Source organism: Lutra lutra, chromosome 9, assembly GCF_902655055.1.
Source record: "Lutra lutra chromosome 9, mLutLut1.2, whole genome shotgun sequence".
In the NCBI taxonomy this organism is placed as follows: Eukaryota; Metazoa; Chordata; class Mammalia; order Carnivora; family Mustelidae; genus Lutra; species Lutra lutra.
The window spans coordinates 50,537,842-50,559,992 of NC_062286.1; the positions used below are offsets into that span (position 1 = coordinate 50,537,842).

A 22,151-nucleotide genomic window follows, 5' to 3' on the forward strand; every position below is an offset into this window, starting at 1 on the left:
CACAAAACAGAACACTATGTAGCAACGAGAATGAAGGAACAACAGGAACTGCTACACACACATAGATGAACCTCACAAACAGACACAACACGAACAGAAAAAGTCAGAATGTGAAGGAATACATATAGATTTATGATAGGATACGTATGCAATTCAGGAACAGGCAAACTGGTCAGTGTGGTTACAAGTTAGAAAAGTAGTTACATCAAGAGAGGGGTTGGCAAACCTATGTGAAGGGCCAGATGGCATGTCAGGCTTCACAGGGCATTGGTGTCTGTGGCGAGCACTCATCTTTGCTGATGTAGTGAAAATGCAGCCACAGATAACACATAGACAAATAAGCATGGCTATGTTCCATTAAAGCTTATGGACACTGGAATTTGGACCTCATCTAATTTCCATGAGTCATGAAACCTTATTCTTCTTCTGATTTTTTGGGGGGCACCATTTAAAAACATAAAAATTGTCTTCGGCTCAGAGATGGAGCCAGATTTGGTCTGCAGGCTACAGTGTGCTTTAGTGAATCAGGTGTAGGGGACTGGAAAAGCTGTTTCTTGATCTAGTTATGGTTACATAAGTACATGCCTTTTGTAAAACTTACTGAGTGTATACTCTTAAGGTTTCTATACCTTCCTATATGTCTTTCGATTAAAACAGTGTTTTTTAAAAAGCATTTTTTAAGCTTAAAAAAAAAAGAATACGTGTGACTTAATTTTTCAGTTAATTTATCTGTAGGTGATTGTTCATCCTTGAAATTCAGTAAGTTGATCAGGATCATGATTTGTCCATTTTTAGTCATTTTCTTTCGCTTCAGAAAAGTTTTCTATCCTTTGACTCTTGCCTTTGCTCAGTTTGTTCCAGGCTCTTCCCCAGTGAATGTTGCCAGCATTCCTGACAGGGAGTCGGCACACAGGACCCCTCCTCTGGCCTTTGGGTCCCCTTATCTCCCTACTCTGGCTAGGACCCTTTCTGTTTTCTTTTCCTGTTTTGCCATGACCTCCAAGTCCCTCTTCCTCACTGATTGGCTCTTCCTGTAACTCTGATTCCGCTTTTTCCAGCTTCTGGTGCAGCTGTGTGGGCTGTGTGCAATGGCCTGCTTCTGGAATTTAATCTGTACCTCGTGCAGCTTCTCTGTAATTTCATTTTAGCCCCTCATCTTTCACTTCCTGTTTCAGAGGGAACTTTTTTGGTTCAACTTCCTTGATGGCATATATCAGTTCTTCAAATTTTTGTTTTCTCTAACGTAAACTTTCATTCTAAATGTTATATATCAATCCCTCTACTTTCCCCACAGAATCTGAATGGATTGCATGTGGGACTGTTTGTTTGCTTATTAATTAATCTTTCCACGGCAAAGTTTATCTCCAGGGTTTCTCCCCTTTGGTACTACATTTTGGACTGGACAGCCCTGTGTTGTCATGTTCTGTGTATCAATCACTGGGGAATACTTAGCAGCATCTCTGCCCTCCACCCACTAGATGCCAGTCGTACCGCACCGGTTGTTACAACCAAAACTGTCCTCACACATTGCCAAAAGTCTCCTGGGGAGAAGAAGTGCAAAAGAGCCCATCGTTGAAAACCACTGGGCTACTCACCTGCCCCATGGAGGATGGGTGGAAGGTCCTGACTCCTCTCTATTTACCTGCACCATGTTCAAATCCTTCCCTTAGAAATTAAGCTCAAGAACTGGATGGGGGAGAGGTTTCGACTATTAGTTCAAAAGCTCAGCAGCCTGAGGGGGGATGGGAGGAACTGGGGCTGGCTGTGGACTGTCGTTACAAGTAGGAAATTTCATCTTTGGGCACTCTGTCTGTTGGGGCCAACACCTCTGAATAAGGACAGATGTATGTTTGTATGTTGGGGGTTGGGTTATGCTCTGTCCTAATGCTATGATACTGGTTTATTTCCTTATTTGGGAGTGAGCGGGTCACTGTGATAAGTTAACATCAAGTTAAAATAAAGCCCCACAGATTGCAGGATTTTTGTTCGGTGGTTCAGCAAATACTTCTCTGTGCACAATGGCCTTTGTTCGGTGCTACTGGCCCTCAGCTACAAAGCAGGCTCCTAGGATATGGTTTCCAGGCCCTCCAACCAACTGAACTCACCCTATACCTCACCCCCATCAGAAGCTGGAATAGGGAGGGGAAGGGGGCCTGTCTACATTCCCCACTTTCCAGAGAGCATGCTTTCCAGAAGGGTGGTCCCCAGCCCATCTCTCCAAGTTTCAGTGTCCAAGAGTCCACTACTGTTTCTCCCCACACTGCGAGCTGTATACCCTGCATCATCCTTTGTTTTCATACAACTTCTCTTAAGCTAGTAGACAGCCTCTAGAATTCATGGTTTAAGATTGGGGCTACTTCCAAACTTCAGCGGATGAATTTTCACTTCTGTTTTGGTTGTTGTTCCTTTCACCAGGCTTCTAGAAAGGGTTCTTTGGCTATCTTGCTGTTAAGTCACCGATTCTCCTGCTAGTCCCCAGTGGGGTGTGTCTTCCTCCTCTACAGAGGGAAAGAGCAAGGGAATTGCTCAACTCTCCTTGAAGAAAAATCTGGTTTATGTCTCACTTCGAGCCACTGGAGCAGAAAGAAGTGATTTTCCACCCCCCCAAAATACATAGTAGGAAGCTCTGGGGCAGAGCTCAGGAGAGAAAAATCCAATTTTTGAGAAAAGTGCTGGTTATGTGGCTCTAGATGCTTTTCTTCGCCCTGTGCACTTAATTTTATGCTCATTAAGACAGAAAAATATGCTCCGCTCTACTTCTGCACTAGGCGAGGGAGAGAATGAAATGTATCCTTTCTGCTATCAGCAAGAGATACCAAACACAAGAAACTACTCATGACTGCCTAACAGCAAGAAGGATCCTTAATTTCTAAGTGAGCCTCCCATCTTCCCCCCGCCTCCACCGGGTCTACACAGAGACTAAGGCACCCAAACTTCCCCAGTGGGAAAGATAACAGCCACGGAAAGACATGGGAGCACAGGCCGAGGCACTTTTCCTCTTTATGACATTGATAGAGACAACTGATAACTGGTATAATTAATGCATAGGAGTCAAGATCACACTAGGGTTTTATGTACTGGTCTTCTTTTTCCAAACAATCCTATATAAAATGCTCAGTTTCCTAGTCCCATTTCAGTGGACTTCAAGCTGAACAGCTCAGGCTTATATTAACTATTTAGACTCTATTTCCATGACAGTCAATCACCAGCTGCTAGCTCATTGCCTCCTGGCAGGCATAAAGACACACAGTGGGTAGGTAGATGGTTGGGCCCTACCCTGGATTAGGTGTGCTAGATGAGTTTTTTAAAAACTAAAATCACAGGTCAGCTGCCTGTGAGTCCATGGGCAGAGTGCCAGGCCTGCTGGTAGCGGACACAAATACTTTTATAACAGGGGCACACTCACTGATGACAAAGGTTAAAGGGAAGGAGATCGTGCCTAAACTCATCTGACATCTCTGCAGAGTTTAAATGGGGAGGCAGAATAAGGTTGACCAGTTAACCAAAAAATAGGAAGCACACCTACCAGAATGCTTAGCACCAGTCTAAATGTTCTAGAAATACAACATTCAGTCCCCGTTCCTAAGGAACCTGGGATTCAATCGACAAGACAACCGCATGTGTAATAACAAATCGTGTGAGACAAAGAAGAACCCAGCATTGAATCCTGACGCTTCTCCAGAACTGGGCTCTCAGCCCTCCCAACCTCCCAGCTCTCTGCGGATTCTTTAGCCTTCCCCAACCTCAATGTCTTCCCAAGTCTCTTCCACACCCTCCTTCACAGTCTCCTGTTTGAGACCCTCTAAATGTTAGTGTGCTCCCTTCCTGGGCCTCTTCTCGATCTACACGTTCAGCCTGGTGGAATGATCATAATTGAAACATCGACTACCATCACTTTGTTCTAGAACCTCTAACGCACAGACCCACCTCGATGCATAACCTTTAGGTCATTTTATCCAGCCTTTTATCTCAAAGGCTGGATGTCCAAACCTGATTCCTTCCAAGGATTCTGAATCTAGGTAAATGGCACTACTGTCCACCCCAGTCACCCAACCTGGAGCCCCAGGAGCCACCTGACATGCTGCTTCTTCCTTTACTCCTACAGCCAGCAGTTAAATCTTTTTCCTAATCTTTCTCTTATCCATCCACCTCTCTCCTCCCTCCCACTCAATGTCATTCTCGGAGTTCAAGCACCCATTATTTCTCTCCTGAACCACACCTCAGCTTGCAAACTGGTTTCTCTGCCTTCAGTATCATCTCTGGATCCCCTGAAGCTCTCCTGTCCGGCCACTCCCAACCTTTCGTCCAATACACCAGTCACACCAGAATTACTTGCATTTCCCCATGTTTTCTCACCACTACAGCTCTGGCTTCGTGAGGTTTTTCATCTCTACAATCTTCATGTTCCTTTGCCTGGAACACTCTCCCTTCTTCGTATTAATCCATTAAATGTCTCACCTCAAACATCACCTCCTCCAGGAACTTCTTTCTGATACCCTCCCCAGAGTCAGATTCCCCATCTTTATGCTGGGATCCAAATAGTCTATTGTCCAAAAAAATATTTAGAACACATGAAGTTCCTCTTCATCTCAAACTGAATGAGAGGCAGGGGTGGGTGAGGGGGGTACCTTCTCCTAAAAACTATATGAAATAGACTTTCCCCGATTGTAAACAGAGGTAAGTCTCTGTGTCCCCCATTCAGATCCCATGGCACTGGGGGTATAGCTCAGTGGTAGAGCATTTGACTACAGATCCCATGGCACTGTTACCAGCCATATCTGCTGGACAACAGCTCCCTCTCACCCAGAATTTCACCATGCTCCAGGCAAAAGGACTTTTTTTTTTGTATTGGCCTCTGGCTATTTCTTTAAGGTAGATGATCAACTGAATGAAAATGTCATTCCTACGAAGGTGCCTCCTAAGATCTGTCTCCCAATCTGCTTTTCCTATGGTCTAATATCTAAAGCTGTCTGTGGGATGCTCCTCAGAGACAGGGGGACAAGACTCAAAAGTTAATCAAACTTGTTTCCTCAACTGTAAAAGGATGAGCAGATGACTTCCAAGGATGCCTTCCCACTGAAAAGCCACCTGAACTCATTCTCTGTCCTAAGCTGGCTCATCTTGTGAACCTCCCCATCTAGGAGTAGTATTTTATCTCTTCCTAGTCATTGCTGCTCACTGTCCCGCCTCTGACAATGGTATTACAGGATGGTTAAGGGGATCTCTATTGTGTGCCGCAAAGTATTAGAAATACATCAATACTCTCTTCCTCCAATAATCTAAAATAAAACTTCAACTTGTAAGTTTTCCCAAACCTGGATACCATTCTACCTTTTGGAGAAGGACACTTCCTTTCACGTCTTCTAAATTTATTTCTTTGAAGCTTCAAGAGATGCCTCTAATTCTAGTATTTCAGGATTTGGAGAATAAGTCCAAATGAATGCTACCCATTCCTTCAGAAACTCATAGTCTTTATACAAGGGGAAAACAGTGCTCTTCGTGTATGGGTTTTTGGTTCGTCAGTGAAGCCCATGTCGGCCAAAATCACCAATTTGGCAGAAGTCACCATATTGAATATTAAGTTTCTTTTGCTGTGCTATAAAACCTTTTTATGCCTTTATAAAGTTGTTCATTATTAATGCATGATGGCATCTCCGAACCTCACTGTCACTTCTATGGAAAATTCTTCCTCAAACTGACCTGCAATCCGCACCTCTCTACCTACCACTGTTGAGAGGATGAGTTTCTGGAACATGAGACGGTTCCCATCTGACATTAATGCCAGAGTGAGCAGCCTTTACTCCTAACCCTTGTCCTGAGCCCGAGTTCACAGAGACAAATTCTGCCATACTGACTGATGGAAGCAACAGTCCAAAAGCGGGCTCTCTAGATACTTCTGGAAAACAGGATGGCTTTCCCTAACACGAACTCCAGCACCTCAAGAAGCTGGCTCCAAGTGAATCCCATCTTTCTCACCCTCTTCACTCTTAATCCCACCATTTTACATAATAGGACTCCTTTCTCAACTAAATTTCTTTTTTTTTTTAAGATTTTATTTACTTATTTATTTGACAGAGATCACAAGTAGGCAGAGAGGCAGGCAGAGAGAGGAGGAAGCAGGCTCCCTGCTGAGCAGAGAGCCCGATTTGGGGCTCAATCCCAGGACCCTTGGACCATGACCTAAGCCAAAGGCAGAGGCTTTAACCCACTGAGCCACCCAGGTGCCCCTCAACTAAATTTCAATCACAGTATGGTGTGCTGGTTAAGAGTCCCACTGCCTAGATTCGAATCTCACCTCTACCGTGTGCTAGACATGGGACCTGGGTAAACTACCGAATCTAAGTTCGCTTCCTTCCTCATTATGATGGCACTACTGACAGTACGCCCCTCATACAGGTGTTATGAGGATTAAACGAGGTAACTGTAGAGTCCTTGGCACAGTGCCTGGAACAGAGCAGGTGTTTCATAAATATTATTATTACTACTATTACAATTCTTCTTCTCAATAGCTCCCCAACCAGTCTTCTACTGCAAGGTCATCACCCTTCACTGATCTGTCTTCCAGGCCATTTCCAGGATACGCTTTCAAAACAATTCTTGATTGTAAAATACATATCTCATTACAGAAAGCTCAGAAAACATATAAGAAAAAAGTCACCCACCGACCACAGAGACAGCCACTTTTGATGTATTTCTTTCCAGTGTTTTCCTTCCTTCCCTTCTTTCCCTCCTTACTGCCTTTCCTTCCCTCCCTCCCTCCTTCCCTCCTTCCTTCCCCTCCCCACCTCTTTCTTTCTTTCCTTTCTTCTCCCTCCTTTCCTTCCTTCCTTTCCTTTTTTAACATAGGTGGGATGATCATTTATGTACTGCTTGTGTCTATTGGCTCCCACCAAGCATGTCCCCATAAGCTAACATTTAACAACACGAGCTAGGCTTGGTTCGAGCTCTCTGCTCAGGATTGCATACAGAGAAACACAAACTGGAACACTAAAGGATTGGCCATGGCAGGTGCTGCCCACTGACCTGCCCTTCCCTGGCGGAGGGGCATTGGCGGCCAGGATCGCTGCTGCCAGGTTTGTGGGACGCTGACCTTCTCTTGCCAATCCTCTGCTCACTAGCTTCGACCGGACACCCATCCTCTGTAGGGGGACGCAGACCGCCAAGGGTCTGGGAGCACCCCTGTGCCGCTGGCCCTCCATGCCCTCCGCTGGCTCCTGCTGCCCCGAAGCTGGGGCTCACACGTTCCTGGGGCTGCAGTGGCTGCCCTCTTGCCTCTCCCCGTCTGGGTTCACTGCCTGTTTCAAACCCCATTTCAGAACAAGAAAACATCACCCTCAGTAATGACAACCAAGCCTGCGGGTTCAGAGCACTCCTACCATCCAGCCACACCCGTGCGACCACATGGGCACCTGGCAAATGCCTGCTGAAGGGGCGACTGAGTATCTTGTGGTTTCAGCGGTTGCCTCGAGCACACGACAGAATCCTTCAGAGACAACCATGTCTCCTAACTTTGATCCTTTACAGTAGTTAATACAGAGTTAGTAATCAATAAATGACTGATGAATAAAGTAATAGCCAACACCAGGCTTCCTTTTTAATACATATGTTTTCACTTCTTTCTCTTGCCTTACTGCACTTGATACACCCCATGACGGCTAACACCCGGAGGGCTCGCTCCACGCCAGACACCATCTAAGTGCTGTGTACATATTAGCTAATCTAATCCTTCCAACAGCCCTGGCAAGGGGATGTTATCATCATTTTCATTTTAGGCACGAGGAAGTGATGGAATTAGAATTCAAATTTTAAAAACTAGTTTGATCAAACATCATATCCAAATAATTGAATTCAATACCTGAAATATTTAGTAAGGACCAGCTATGGCCTATGCATAATGTAAGGTTATGTCTTACACTGCAGGGGGAGGAATTTCTAACAACGAACTAAACACAAGGCAAAGTGGGCAGATACACACCAACGCGGAGAGAGAAGAGGGCAAAGGGAAGGGCCCAATTCCTATGATCAGAACAAGCTTCTCCAAAACGCTGAGAAATAAGGAGGCCCTCAAAGTCATCTCATTATGAAGATCCAGGAATGAATAGGGTTAGCCCTCTAAGGGAACCACAATCCCAGAACACATCTGGGATCATCTGGCAGGACCCTGAACTTCTGTTCACCCCCACGACAGAAACCCTGGGGCCAACGTTTCCTTTTTCCCCCAAGTGAGTCCTTGTCAGGAGTACAGGAGTCTGGGGTAGCTGGAGTGGGCTGGACAGCCCAGCTCCTCCTTACTGACAAGGACACAGCACCCCAACAGATCACACCATTGCCCGATATTAATTTATTTTGACAAGCAGAGAATACAGACCTCGTTTGTATATCCTAAAATCGCAAGCATTTCAACACGCTCCTCACTAGCATCGATGTGCTTTTCCGGCAACACGTGAAAACACATCTTCTAGGGAACGCACCATACACAGCAGAGAGCCATAGCCCTAGAGGAGACCTGGGGCTTCCCAGTGCATCCATGCTTCCCTAAGACAGAAGCCCCCGGGGAGCAGTCGTCACAGCCTTGGCCCTGATTACTTACAGGAGGGCAGGGCTCCTCAGCGCTTTTACCACAGCGCTCAGCTCACAGCTGAGGACCACAGCCTCAGCCACAGCCTGGATGCCAACTGCATCCAAACCCACGACTCAGAGGTCCAGGCTCTTGGCCTGCTCTCGGGGACCGGCACCACCCAGGTAGAACCCCCAGGCCATCCGTACCGCACATGCCCTCCCCCACGAGAGGCCCTCTGCCTGCCCACTCTCTCTGTCAGGCCCGCTTTCCTCCTTGCCTGGTTCATGACAGCATTCTTACAGATTTCAGAAGAGTCTTTTGGAAGCACAAAGTGACAGATCATTCCTTGATTTACAACCCTCAGAAGCTGACTTATACCTATGAGATCAGGTCAAACTCCTCACCTTAGCCTGCCAGGCCCCTGTCAGATTTGGTCCTTCGCTGCCACCCAGGCCACCTCTGGTTCAGACCCACATGTACTCCACCCCTCCTGATCCTGCCAGACCCAGAGCAGTCCAAATAAGCCTCACCCTCTCACAGCCACCCAGCTCAGGCCTCAACACAAGTACCATCTTACACAGGAAGGCCTCCAGGATGCCTTTGCCTCCCTCTGTGCACAAAGCACCCACGCTCGCCTCCGCTAACATGCTACCTACCACACAGCATCACCGGCCGCTTCCTTTGCGGTTGCTTCCACTAGTCTCTGCACTCTTTTCAGTGTCCCCAGGCCCCAGTGGCAGAGGGGTGGTCAGCACACAGTAAATGTTTGCCACGTGACAGACGGAGCCTAGACACCCAAGCCCACCAGGCCTCTCCTGTCCCTGACACCCAACGGACTTACCAACACAGTCGCAGGTGGGGAACTCGGCCTGGGCTCTCTTTGCAGGTGTGTCTAGCAGACTCTTGGTGGGCGTGTCCAGGTACTTAAGAGGTGACTCCAGGAAGCCACTGAGGGTGGGTGTGAGGGGGTTCTCGGCCTTGGTGGGTGTGGCCTCCTGGCCTCCCTCCTCCGAATGGAAGCAGGTAGTTGAGAGCACAGTCACAGCCCCCGAAGACTCAATCTTGATTTGCTTGGGGGAGCGGGTAGAAAAAGGGCTCTCGGGGGCTGGGAGACATGTTGACTGGTTCTCGGCGTCCTGAATGGGCACAGATGGGGGGCCAGGAAGCCCAAAGCTATCCCCAAATTCAGCTTCAAACTGCCGGATGAGCTCTTCCAGCTTGTCATCAGCAGGGGGAAGAGGGCCGGTGGAGCCCGGCTGCAGGGTCGCCATGGGGCTAGGGGATCTCATTTCCTGAGTAGGGGGCAGCAGGCTGTCCCCAGAGGGACTAGGTGCAAATAGCGCAAGAGAAGGTTCTGGGGGCAGGGGGGCAGCAGAGCCCTGGGAAGTGGGGACAGGGGCCGGTGGCTGTGCCTGCACATCCTCAGAGGCCGGGGGCCTCAGCCCTTCTAGGACGATTTGCCGCAGTGGCAGGAAGAGAGGCTGTGCTTCCCGCGGCCTGGACTTCTTGATCTGAATGGGCTTCCGGACACTGGGCTTGATCCCGGGGGCCACCTTCTCGGTTCCCGGGGGACCTCCAGCTGGTGCCAGCGGCTTCTTCTTCTTCTCCTTAGGTGGTCTGTCCAGAGGCCGTGGGGCAGGTGAGCTTGCTGGGGCCCACCAGCCTGGAGCAGGAGGCTCGGTGGGCGGGGGGAAGGAGGCATCATGGGCCTGGTCCAGGAAGAGACTGCGCTTATGGTGAAGGTGCTGCTGCAGGGCGGTCTGGGCTTTCTGGTGGGTGTCAGGCTCTGTGGAGGGTGCCGGAGCCTCCCTCTGGAGCATGGGGGATGGGGACGGGGCTGGGGAGGAAGAAGGCGCCTCCACCTTGACCTTTGGCTTGGAGGGCAGGGCCTCGGGCCGCTTGAATACTGACTGGATGTAATCACTGGCGCTGCCCAGCAGCTGCTCCAGTTCGGCCATGGGGTCAGGGCTTGGGCGGGGCAGGGGCCAAGAGCTCCTCGGAGTTGCTGGTGGGGTGTCGGTGCCCCAGGCTTCAGGAAACTCGGGTCTAGGAGTTGCTGGAGGGAAGGCGGGGCTGTCAGGAACGAAGGGTGCATGCTCTTCAGCAGGGACCACAGGCCACGAGGGGGCCCGGAGGTAGGACTGGGGGGACCGGAAAGGGGCAGGAGGGGACAAGGCCTCAGGGAGGGGGCAGGAAGCCTGGGAGGTGGAGTGGGAAGGCTGAGGGAGGGCAGAGGAGAGCTGAGTGAGGGCCTCGATGGCGATGGCCGTCTGCAGGCTGATGTTCTTCTCCTTGGCGATGCTCAGGGCGCTCTGGGACAGGGGAAGGCCCTCAGGGGGAGGTATGTGGGGGACCTCGGAGCTGAGCACTGGCCTGGGGCTTGGCGCTTGGAGGCCAGCCTCAGCAGAAGGCAGAGTCCCTGGGAGCCCGGGCCGCCCCTCCGCGCCGTCCACGACCACAGACTTGATCTTGCCCTCCAGCCACTCGAGGTAGTCCGGGCACTCCGGGCCATCGCAGTTGCAGCTGGGCGGCTTCATGCCATGCCGCGCGAGGGCCAGGGCCGCCTGCAGCGTGTCCAGGTCTTCGCTGCCAGCAGAGCAGCCCTCGGGCCCCGGCCGGGCTCCCCTGCTGTTGTTCCCAGCCTCGCGACTCATCTCACGGTTGAAGGTTTCGTAGAGCCGGGTGCTAAGGGCCCCATAAGAGGACACCGCTTCGGCCACAGCCGAAAAGGCCACCAGATCGTGGGCATCTTCCAGGCGAGCAGTGTGAGCTGGGCCCGGGGCAGCGTCCCAGTCGGGCTTCTGGTCTACTCGCCAAGGACCCCCAGCCCCTAGCAGACTGGGTCCGGAGGGTTCTCTAGCACCATTGACAGGCGCCCCTGAGGCGCTTAGCTGCCGTGAGTCCCCATGGTACACTGGCCCTGAGTCCATCTGACCTGGAACAGGTCCATCAACTGGGCTGAGCTCTGAGCCTGTCTGAAGAAAGAAAGAGAGAAAAAAGGGAAAAAGATGAGCCATAATATTAGAAAAGCACTGCTCTGCTTCACACCACTCAGAGGCATACCTAAACCCCATGTTTCTTGCAAACTCTGCCCCTGACACAGCTTGAACCTGAGCTCATCTTTGTCTTCGTGTCTCCTTGCCCAGCCAACCGCACCAACAGAAGTGGAAGGCAGATCTTTAAGAGGTCCTAATCCAGAATTCTGCTCCTTTTAGAGCCTAAGATCGATGGTACAGATGAGGCTCCCCAGACACCAAGCATTTATTCAGGATTCACAAAAAGACCTCTAACTTCCAGGGGCCAAAATGACCCCGGGGCCATGCCGACTTCGGTGTTTGTCAGGCGGTGTTTGTCAGGAGAAAGCTAACCAAACACCCCAAGAAGCCACAGGCCATAAATGTGTGGTGTGTGTGTGTACAGGGAGGGGGCAAGCAGCTCTGAGGAACAAATGCAGCCTGGACCAGAGGTCAGCCAGAGCTTTTCAGTGGGAAGGAACCCACAGTTTTTTTCTTTGCCTGTTCATGTCTGCACGTAAGCCCTGGCTGAGCTCCGAGAGCTGGTGACAAGATGACATTCCCACTCCCAGCCCCAGGCTGGCCGGAGGGAAACACTGATTGGACACCACGTGCGTTCAGCACCCTGACGAGCCAGTCACACCAGTGACAAGCAAGCCGCCAGTCGCCGGAGATCCAGGCCTCTTCCCAAGCCCAAGAACCACCACTATGCACTTGATGTCCAATGAAACACACAGACGGGGGAGGGCATAAAAAAGGAGGAGCCAGGGGTCCAGCCCAGCAAGTTAAAAGCTAATACAAAGATGTGAAATTCAGTTCGCAGAATTCGTCCCTCTAGAAAGGAAAGCTCTTCCCCACAGTAGAAAGCAGGGCCAATAGATTGGGAAAGTCATCAGTGAGTGCTACAACTAGCAGGTGAAAGCTTGATGGAGCTCAGGATATAGACGTGATCTCAAGATAGCTCCACAAAAACCACCAAGTTACAACTGTAAAGAGAAATCTGGCAGATGCCACCTTAACCAAACGATCAGAGTTCTCATCATCACCAGTACTGCGACAAACCTACATCCCGAGAGTCTTGATGTGATACACTGAGAAGGATACAACATCACTCACACAGAACTCCAGCCAAAACATACAACCCGCCTCCCATTATGAGGAAACATCAGATAAACCCAAACTGGAAGGCATGCGAGAAAGCACCTGGATTGTTGTCTTCAAAAATTTCAAAGACAAGAAAGACAAACATCTCCGCAAACATCTTCAGCTTACTGAAGAGACAAGACAGAGAAAGGCATGGTCATGAGTTAGATCACAGACTGGGGAAAAGAGCTAGAAGGCACATCGCAGGACATCTGATGCAACTGGAGTATGGACCTGGATAAGATCACACTGCGTCTGTCTCAGTCTTCTTGGCTCGAATCATTTTACTCTGATTATGTAAAAGAATGTCTTTGTCCTTAGGGGACATACACACACACACACACACACACACACACACACACACACACGCTGAAGTATTCAGGACAAAGGAACATAGTATCTCTAACTTAATCTCAAGTGGTTCACAAAAATGTGATATACATATAAGAAATATACACACATAGAGAAAATTATAAAGCAAAATGTAAATAATTTTACTATGTGGGAGTCCCAGGTACTCTTCTTGCAACTTTTCTGTAAGTCGTAACATCAAGCGGATTAAACAGATGTTTATGCTGCTACTAGTCCCCAGACTGGGGAAGGTGGCCATCACGCATGGGCTCCAAAGCAGCAGTGGGAAGGTGGGCTTTGGGATCAGCCCCGTGGGAGGGGAGAAGAGACCCCAGCCTGGGGTTCCCACCTCATCCTCATCACTGCCCAACTCTGGCCCTAAAGGACCCTTATGCTTTTCCAAGTTTTGCACGTGCAGGGCTCACTGCCTGGAATGCCCTTCGCAGCCTCTATGGGGCCACCTTGGCTTATCCTTGAAGCACCAGCTCAGAGGAACCCCCTCCCTAACCTGGCCAGCAGACCGGCTGTGGCTCCCACCCCCTGGTCTCCCGTGGCACCCCGTATAGGCCTTAGCAGCACTTTTCACTGGCCCCTGCTATCATTCCAGCAGCTGCCTCCCCGACCTGATTCAAGTTCCTTCAAGACAAGGTCCGCATCTTAGCCACTTCCGTGCCTGCTGCCCGCAGCTGCTACTCACACTCTCTCCTGGGGTAAAAGGGCTCCCATGCCCCCAGACACAAGTGCCACCTTTCCCTGACTGTCTCTCCCAACCTGGAACTAGGAACAAGACCTTCCCTCTAGGAATGTGGCTGATCACCTAGTCGTCCCTTCCTTCCTTCTCAGAAACCTAAAACTACCATGACGACAAGGGCAATGAAGTCTGAAGTGGCCAAATTTTACCTGCTTATGTGTAAAAGACAGCAGGAGCATGCATAATCCCAAAGAAACTTGAGGGAGTAGCATGGACTTACAAAAACAGTGTCAGGAAGACTGATGCTGAGGGAGCTGAGGCTTCCCCAAAATGGTCAAGACAACTAAAAGGATTTAAAAAGTTATTTTTGGTTTGTGAACAAGAACAAGGAAAGGCTAGGCTGGCGCTTGGGCCTCTGACTTCCCTGGGAAAGAAAATGCTCTTTCGACCAAAAAGAGAAGGAAGGGAAGAGTGGACACAAAAATGAGGGAAGGGAAGCCAGGACAGGTGGAGGGATTTTTTAAGAAATGCTACATTCCAGCTTCTCAGCCAGGGGATTCCACTAACACATTCCTAGGCACGGGCTGGGGATCCTAGAGGAAAGACACCGTCAGGAGAAGGGGCCACCGGCAAGAAGAGAGCAAGCATCGTTCCAGACTCTGGTGCCCAGAGCAAGACCAGCCCCATGAGGGTTCCTGAGAGGGTAACTAGAGGAACCACAAGGAGCCAGGTTCAACATACACCATCAACCCATCAACACCCAATGAACCTTACTGTTTTGTGTCGTAGGGTCACTGGACCAGAAGACAGGGAGACATCCTATCTGACAGATCACAGACTCAAGGGCTGTTGGCCAAATCAGCCACAGACCTAGTCTGTTTGGCCTACACAGCGTTAGATTCTTGTTTATCTTGTCAATATTAAAATGTCAAATTTGACACGAAACCCAGATTGTCTTGAAGGTCTGCATTTCCACCTAGCAAACAAGCCACGGCTTCTGCTCTGGCCATCCCTGGCCTCGCAGTTCCATGCTTCTTTCTTGACACCAAGGCCAGGGGTCAGAGATTACTTGAATTGCCTGTATTAGTTTTCACTTCATTCGTGTTACTTGCCAAGGCTTTGCACACATTTGTATTTGCGACTCGGGCTATAGACGTTTAAGTCTACTAAGGCCTGCTGTGATCCCCTCGAGGGCCAGCGGTAGAGAACGACAGGCCGGATGGGCTGGCTCACCACAGGCGGAATGACCATGCTCAAACTCAAATGGGGTAGCAACTTGGGTGGGAGGTAGGGGGAGGTCTCTAGTGGTCTGCCACGGGGCTCTGTCCTCAGCTAGTCTTTCCTCTCTCCTGATACACGCAACAGGAGGATGTGGCAGCTTCAAAGGGTCCTATAACCCAGGGTTTTCCCCCCAATTTCTTTACTACAATCCGCAGTAACAAATACATACTGTAACATGATCCATTACATGCTTAAACGTATGACAAGGCTGCAAAATACTATTTCCCCTTACTATATACAGAAATCCCTCCCTCCATTTCTTGTAGGCTGCAACCTTGTAAGGCGATTTCACAGCCCACTAAGGAGTCCCAAGCCATAGCTGGACACACACGCAGGCATGACCTGATTGAAGAGGACCCATAGCACAGGCAGCGATGGCCTCATTCTGCCCAGACAGTCCGTGAGGGGACACAGAGCAAGCTAGACAGTGCAAAAGTATAGAGGTACGGGTCCCTTTAGGTTCTGAAGACAAAACTCATAAAAGTCTTTACACATCTGAAGTCTGTCAGTCAGGCACAGAATTAGACTCGTTTCGAGTGACTCTGAGGGATGGAATTAGAAAATGAGTAAAGCTTTAGAGAGGTGAACGTAGGCTCAATTTAGGGAAGACTGTGAACACTTAGAGATGCTGACGCGTTGGCCCGCGTCCCCCTAACAAGCAGGAGGCAGCAAGTTCTTATCAATGGAGACTGAGAAGGGAACAAGGTGGGTTATCAGGTGATTAGTGGCAATGCCAGACGATGGAGGCTAGTTGAGAAAGGCCCTTTCAAATTCTCAGTTCAGAAATGCCCCAGCTTTAAAACCCTCCATGATGTCTCCCTCCCGCTCCAAAGATCTTCCCCAATGTTTGCTTTTTGTCTGGACCTCTCAGCTGACCTCCAGCTAGCTCCAACCCCAGGGACATGTTACAAGCCCACTGAGAGGCAGCTTGTCTCAAACAGAGTGTAACTCCCCTCCCCACCTGCAACAATTTCCTATTCTGGACAGTGTTCTTACACCCGCCAATGTTCCTGACCCCAGCATCACCTGTGTTCTTCCAGTGTGCCTCATCACCAGACCCCAAACAATTCTTAAACAAGAACACCTCTCTGTTCTATCTCCTCCCCCTCCATGCCTGCTCCCTAATTTGAGCCTTGCTGTGTACGCACGCTTTCTATCAATCTGCCACCGGCTTCTTTAAGCGACTCCATGTGCCCCCCTCAGCCCCAGCCCACTGATTATCTCTGTTGATGATGCCTCACCTTCCCTCAAGGCTCCCAGCACCACTTCATAACTCCTCCTCCCACTCCACCTTTGCTCACCCTCCAGAATTTGAGAATGTCATTTGTATGCACAAAGTGCTTGGGGCGTGTAGCCCATTATATTTTCCAAAATGGCCATTATATCCCTCCATCCCAAATGTACTTCTCCTACGGAGAGGTGGGAATCTATATGCTCCCTCCTCGTGAATTTGGCTGGGCTCACGGCAGCGGTGGAAGTGACCCTACATGGCTTTCACAGCTGGACTGCAAAAGAGAACACAGCTTCTGCCTGATTCTCTGGGGACACACACTCTTGGGGCTCAGCCACCATGGGGTGAGGGAGCCCAGACCACATACAAAAGGCACATGCAGGTGTCTGAGTGGACATTCCCAGCAGAAGTCCCAGCCAACAGCTGGCATCACCTGCCAAACGTGTGTGTGAAGGGGCCCTTCAAGGATTCAAGCCCAGGGGTCGAGTTACCTCCAGGTTTTGACCTCCCCAGCCAAGGCCCTAAACGTCAAGGACCAGAGACAAGCTTCCGCTGCATGTCCTTCCTGACTTCTGAATCCAAAGGCTCCAAGAGCATAATAAAATGACTGCTTTGTGCCACTAAATTTTGGGGTGGCATAAAGACCAGACAATTTCAGGAACACCAAGACGTTAATGAGTGAAGAAAGACTATAAACAAACACCAAAAAGCCTGTCAGTGCTGTGAAAGCCGTCTACACGGAGGGCACAGGTCAAGTGCACATGTGTGTCAAGAATGATCTCACCTGGGGCTGCTGGGGGGGCTCAGTGGGTTAAGCCTCTGCCTTTGGCTCAGGTCATGATCTCAGGGTCCTGGGATCGAGCCCCACATCGGGCTCTCTGCTCAGCAAGGAGCCTGCTTCTCCCCATCTCTCTCTGCCTGCCTCTCTGCCTACTTGTGATCTCTCTCTCTCTCTGTTAAATAAATATAATAAAATCTTTTAAAATTTTTTTAAAAATTTAAAAAAAAAAAAAAAAGAAAAAGGATCTCAATTTGGGGTGCCCGGCGTTGGTCATAGTTTACTTTAAAAAAAAAAAAAAAGATCTCACTTCAAAGTAACCTTGGGGATGAAGCTGGAAAGCTGGGCAGGTATTTGGGAGCGGGGGAGGGGTGGAGGAATTCCAGATGGAGGGAGGAGCAGATGCGAAGGCACACAATCCTAGGGTTGGGGTGGGGGGCAGGGAAAGATAACTGCTGAGCACGGGGAGGACAGGTGTGTGGCTCACAGTGTGAACAAAACAGAGCAGATGTACCTTGTAGGAGGGGCAATCAGGTGACCCTGTAGAATTCAGACTGCAGACTAAAGACCAGTTGGGGCACTGAGGTCCCCATCAGTGATAAGGGCCTACAAGAGCAAAGAGGTGAGACTGGGCCATGCTTACGGGAGCAGACGACTTGGTGCAGGGGCTGAGCCAGGAAACGGAATCAATCACCTACCAATTGAGCCCTCCCTCCCCAGACTTGCTGACCTCGGGGTCTGAGCCAGATCCTACGGTCCCCGTACACAGCCTCCATCTGGCAGGGGATCTCTCTCTCTTCCTGTGAATCTGACCAACTGCACCCTAAGCGCCCACACTGGAGCTTCACCACACCCTCAGGACCGAGCACACAGTACTCGGTATATGTCCCAAAGGACATGCTGCTTCTTCCTCCCAACACCAGGCTGGGACCTGCCCTTTCAGCCCCATACCTGGAGAGGAGGGCCCGTGAAATCCTGGGCAGACCTGGAGGCTGCTTCCCCACTACAGCCCCACCACGGAGCACAGCCGGCAGAGGTCTGCAAGGCAGCCGGCACCGGGAACACCTTCACCACGAGTGACTGGGGAATCTGACATCGGACCCGGGAACGGCCTGCCCCTAACCCGCCTGCCACGGGAAGGCCCAGCCAAAGTGGGTCCCTATTTACGGCCACCTTCCAGGTAGAGAACCACACCCTGGCCTCACTGGGATGCACATAGCCAACCTTACCCAGTCCATTCCCTGCCTCACAGTGCCACCCATCCCAGGCTGTGCCTTGTCCAAGCTGGGGGTGCTCTCCCCTCAATGCGGGGCAACAGGGGCTTGTTCCTGGAAGACAGGCAGAGTAGATGCCCTTCTCAGATCCAAGCAGAGACTTAATGCCACACCTTGCTCTATGAAGAGTGGACGTGTGCATACATCACACCGATCCCAGGATTGCACCCTGAGGGGACTCCAGATCCTCCTCTGAGGGTCCACGAACCTCTCCTGGGATTGGTCCCTGCACCCTGCCCGCTCAGGACTCCCAAGGGCCCACCTATCTCTTCTCCTACAACCAACTCCCTTCTTCCACTCCCAATCCCCCACAGCTGGTCCGCCGATATCTGCAGGTATCCAACAACAGCAGCCCACCCTCCCCACCTGAGGGGCTCCAGACAAGTGTGGAACTCCGCCACCAAATGCCAAATATCTCGTTTTTCCTATAACACAGGGAGCGGGGCCGAAAAGACACAGGATTTTCCAAGTCCTTCCTGGCTCTCAGAGTATCAGCCCCCTGAAACCAAATCAGCAATCCCCTATCAAAGGGAAACAGAAGGAAGGAGGTTAAAGACTGCTATCTTGAGAGATCAGAGTCCGTATCGGCCACAACATCCTAGGGCCTCTAGGGAAGGGGAAGCCAGAAGAGGCACGGGGTCCAGGGGGCTGCTCCGTGGGTGGGCAGCACTTACACACCATGTTGGAAGAAGTGTGTCTGGGAAGGTGTTTCCAGCCAGGATGGAGAAGTCTGCAGTCGGCCTCCACCAAAGGCCAGTGGCTGGGGGGCAGGGCTGGTCTTGGGTGCATTCTCTATGGCGGAATCTCCAAGAATAAATTCCTCTGGGATTCCAAGATAGTAGTGGCTGCTCCCCATCCAGCTGGCCAACAGACCCCACCCAGCGCTTTCCCAATAGCCTGCACCAGCAGCTCCACTCCTCTGCCCTCCAGCAGCTGTTCAAGGAGCTGGACCTCCCAGCTCCGCCCTCTCCCCCAGTCCTAGAGAGCAGCAGCCAAATCCTTCCTACTCCCCTCCCCCAACTAACTGATGGCCCCGCCACCGCCGCTCAGCACACGGGCTGTATTTAAGGCGCGTGTAAATTAAGGCGTGTTCTGTCTAGAGGTGATCAATTATTCATCTCTTAAGAGGATTCTCCCCTCCTGGGATTTTACTGATGAAACAAATCCATGAGTGGGGAAAGAGACTTTTAGGGGAGCCCTTTCAGAGGATGTGTTCATGTGTCTGTGTGTGTGGGGGTGTGTATGCTGGCTAGCCCTGTCCCATGTCTACACTCTCCACACCCAAGCTCTCTGCAGACAGCAAATCCTGCAGGGTTAGGTCTAACTTTAGAGATTGTCATGTATTGGCGAAGGGTGTTCTTGTGTGAGGTGGAGGGAGATAGTGGGCTTTTGTGGTTAGTAATGTATGTATCAATAAAACACTTTAAAATCTAATTTTTTTCCTACTACAAATTGGATGCACATGTAGCAGATCTCTCAATGGCTGGGGTGATGCTTGGGAAAAAGCTGAATTAGACCCAATGACCTCAGGCCTAATTCCCTGAGGTCACCATATCTGGCAGAAGCACAGGGCTGTGACCATTCATGCCTTCTGACCCAACAGTAACCAATACAGTTTCAGGGAAGAAAGAAAAAGAAGAGGAACTAGGAAAAGTCTAGTAACTTTGATGAAGCACTCTTAGAGTATCAACCTAATCACTGCACACTCACTTGTCTCCTCCAATCATCACAGACTCCTACAGGGTGGAGATGTACCTCCACAGATGAGGACCCTGAACACAGAGAGGCTAAGTTCACTTCACCAGCATCACACAGCAACCCAGAAGAGCACAGCAATTTTTCATCATTAAGCGTTCCTAATCTCACTTCAGGAAAAGTAAACAAAATAAATAAGACAACAGAAGAAATTAAAAAGTTACATGTGCCAAAGACTTCCCCTGAAGCATTAATAGCCAAGAATTACAAATAACCTAAGTGCTCCAAAGATAGGGGAATAGTCTTAAGATGTTATGTTTTAATGGTTTTAAAATGTTATGTTGGTTTTTCTTCATGAAAAGAAAATGGGAATAAACATAAAAAAGTATTCAACTTGGGATGCCTGGGTGGCTCAGTTGGTAAAGCAACTGCCTTCGGCTCAGGTCATGATCCCAGAGTCGTGGGATGGACTCTGCTCAGTAGAGAGCCTGCATCCTCCTCTCTCTCTGCCTGCCTCTCTGCCTACTTGTGTTCTCTGTCAAATAAATAAAATCTTTAAAAATAATAAAAATAAAATAAAATAAGTACTGGTATGATGTCCATAGCATATGTTGTTGCTACTCTTATGAATACTTGTCTCAGGCCTTTTCTTCCATGGGCAACCTTTCCTTGAAAAATAAAGCATATAAATATGCATTCTTTCATCCTGTTATTTTGTACATGTATTAACATACCTCTTTATTTTACTCATGGTACAGCAGGCTGCTAAGATATCTTGGTTAAGTGGATTCTAGCTTACTCTATTATTTTAATAACTAATTTTTATAAAATAAACAAGATCTCGAAATAAAAAAAAAAATTTTAGTTCATATCCTGCCTGCTCTTACCACTTAACTAGCTGTGTGACCTTGCACAAGTTGGTTAACTTCTCTGTGTCTCATTTCTTTATGTGTAAATCTGGGGTTAGTCATTAACCTCTCTGTGCCTCTGTTTCCTCATCTGTATATCCAGTGTTCATAATAGTACCTAACCTCACACGGTTGTCATGATTAAACGAATTAACATATGACGAGCACTTTCAACAGTACCAGGTACATAGGAAGGGGTGAAAATTTAGTTTCACACCAAGTGCTGGTGGGGTTTAGCAGGAATGTTTTTCTCATATACCACTGGTAGAAGGCAAAATAGAAAAACCATTCTGGAAAGGTCTGTGGTTCTTTCTTTTAATGTTAAACATACACTTACCCTAGTCTTGCAATTCCACTCCCAGAGAAACTTTGCAAATGTGCATCAGAGATATGTACACAAATGTTTACTGTAGCATTACTCATAAAACTCAAATCCTGGAAATATTCTAAGCACCACCAACCATAGAGGGACTATGGAATATTATATAGTAGTGCAAACAAATGAACCACAGGAACACAAACAAATCTCAGAAACTAGACTAAGCTAAATTAAAAAAAAAAAAAACAAAAAAAAGAGGCAAGGCTTAAAGGCTATATATAGTCTACCAATTCAAAAAAGTTCAAACAAAAAATAAAATTAAATGTGCTGTAAGAAATTTAATTAAAGTATGTAATTAAAACTTTTTTTTAATTTTTTTTAAGATTTATTTATTTATTTGACAGACAGAAATCACAAGGAGGCAGAGAGGCAGGCAGAGAGAGAGGAGGAAGCAGGCTCCCTGCTGAGCAGAGAGCCCAATGTGGGGCTCTATCCCAGGACCCTGGGATCATGACCTGAGCCGAAGGCAGAGGCTTTAATCCACTGAGCCACCCAGGCGCCCTTTTTTTTTTTTTTTTAAAGCAAGGGAATGATAAACACAAAATTCAAGGGAGTGGTAACCTCTGGAGGTAAAGAAAGACTACAAGGTTAGGGGAAACAACTCAGTTTTTTTTTTTAATCTTTTTTTTTAATTCAATTTTTATCTTGGGTAGGTACTTCATGTGTGCATTATCATGCTTTATCTGTTTAATGTACATAAAACACTAGGTCAAATATACATTTCAAATAATACACAAAAAAATTACAATACACACTACTTTACCAGTAGATGTATAACTGCTTAAATGATTTTTTAAAAAAAAGGACATTTTTATAAAAACACAGGGAAATGTCTTCAACAAAAAA

General features: G+C 48.9%; 1 protein-coding gene across 6 annotated transcripts in view; it reads right to left on the reverse strand.

Moving 5' to 3' along the window:
- Nucleotides 1-22,151, reverse strand: part of TET3 (tet methylcytosine dioxygenase 3) — a 103,230-nt gene that overhangs the window by 38,944 nt on the left and 42,135 nt on the right. For all 6 annotated transcript variants that reach the window (XM_047744058.1, XM_047744062.1, XM_047744057.1 and 3 more), the window contains one exon: nucleotides 9,402-11,535. In XM_047744058.1, coding sequence (XP_047600014.1) covers nucleotides 9,402-11,535 — 2,134 coding nt within the window. The remainder of the gene's footprint in view (nucleotides 1-9,401; nucleotides 11,536-22,151) is intronic.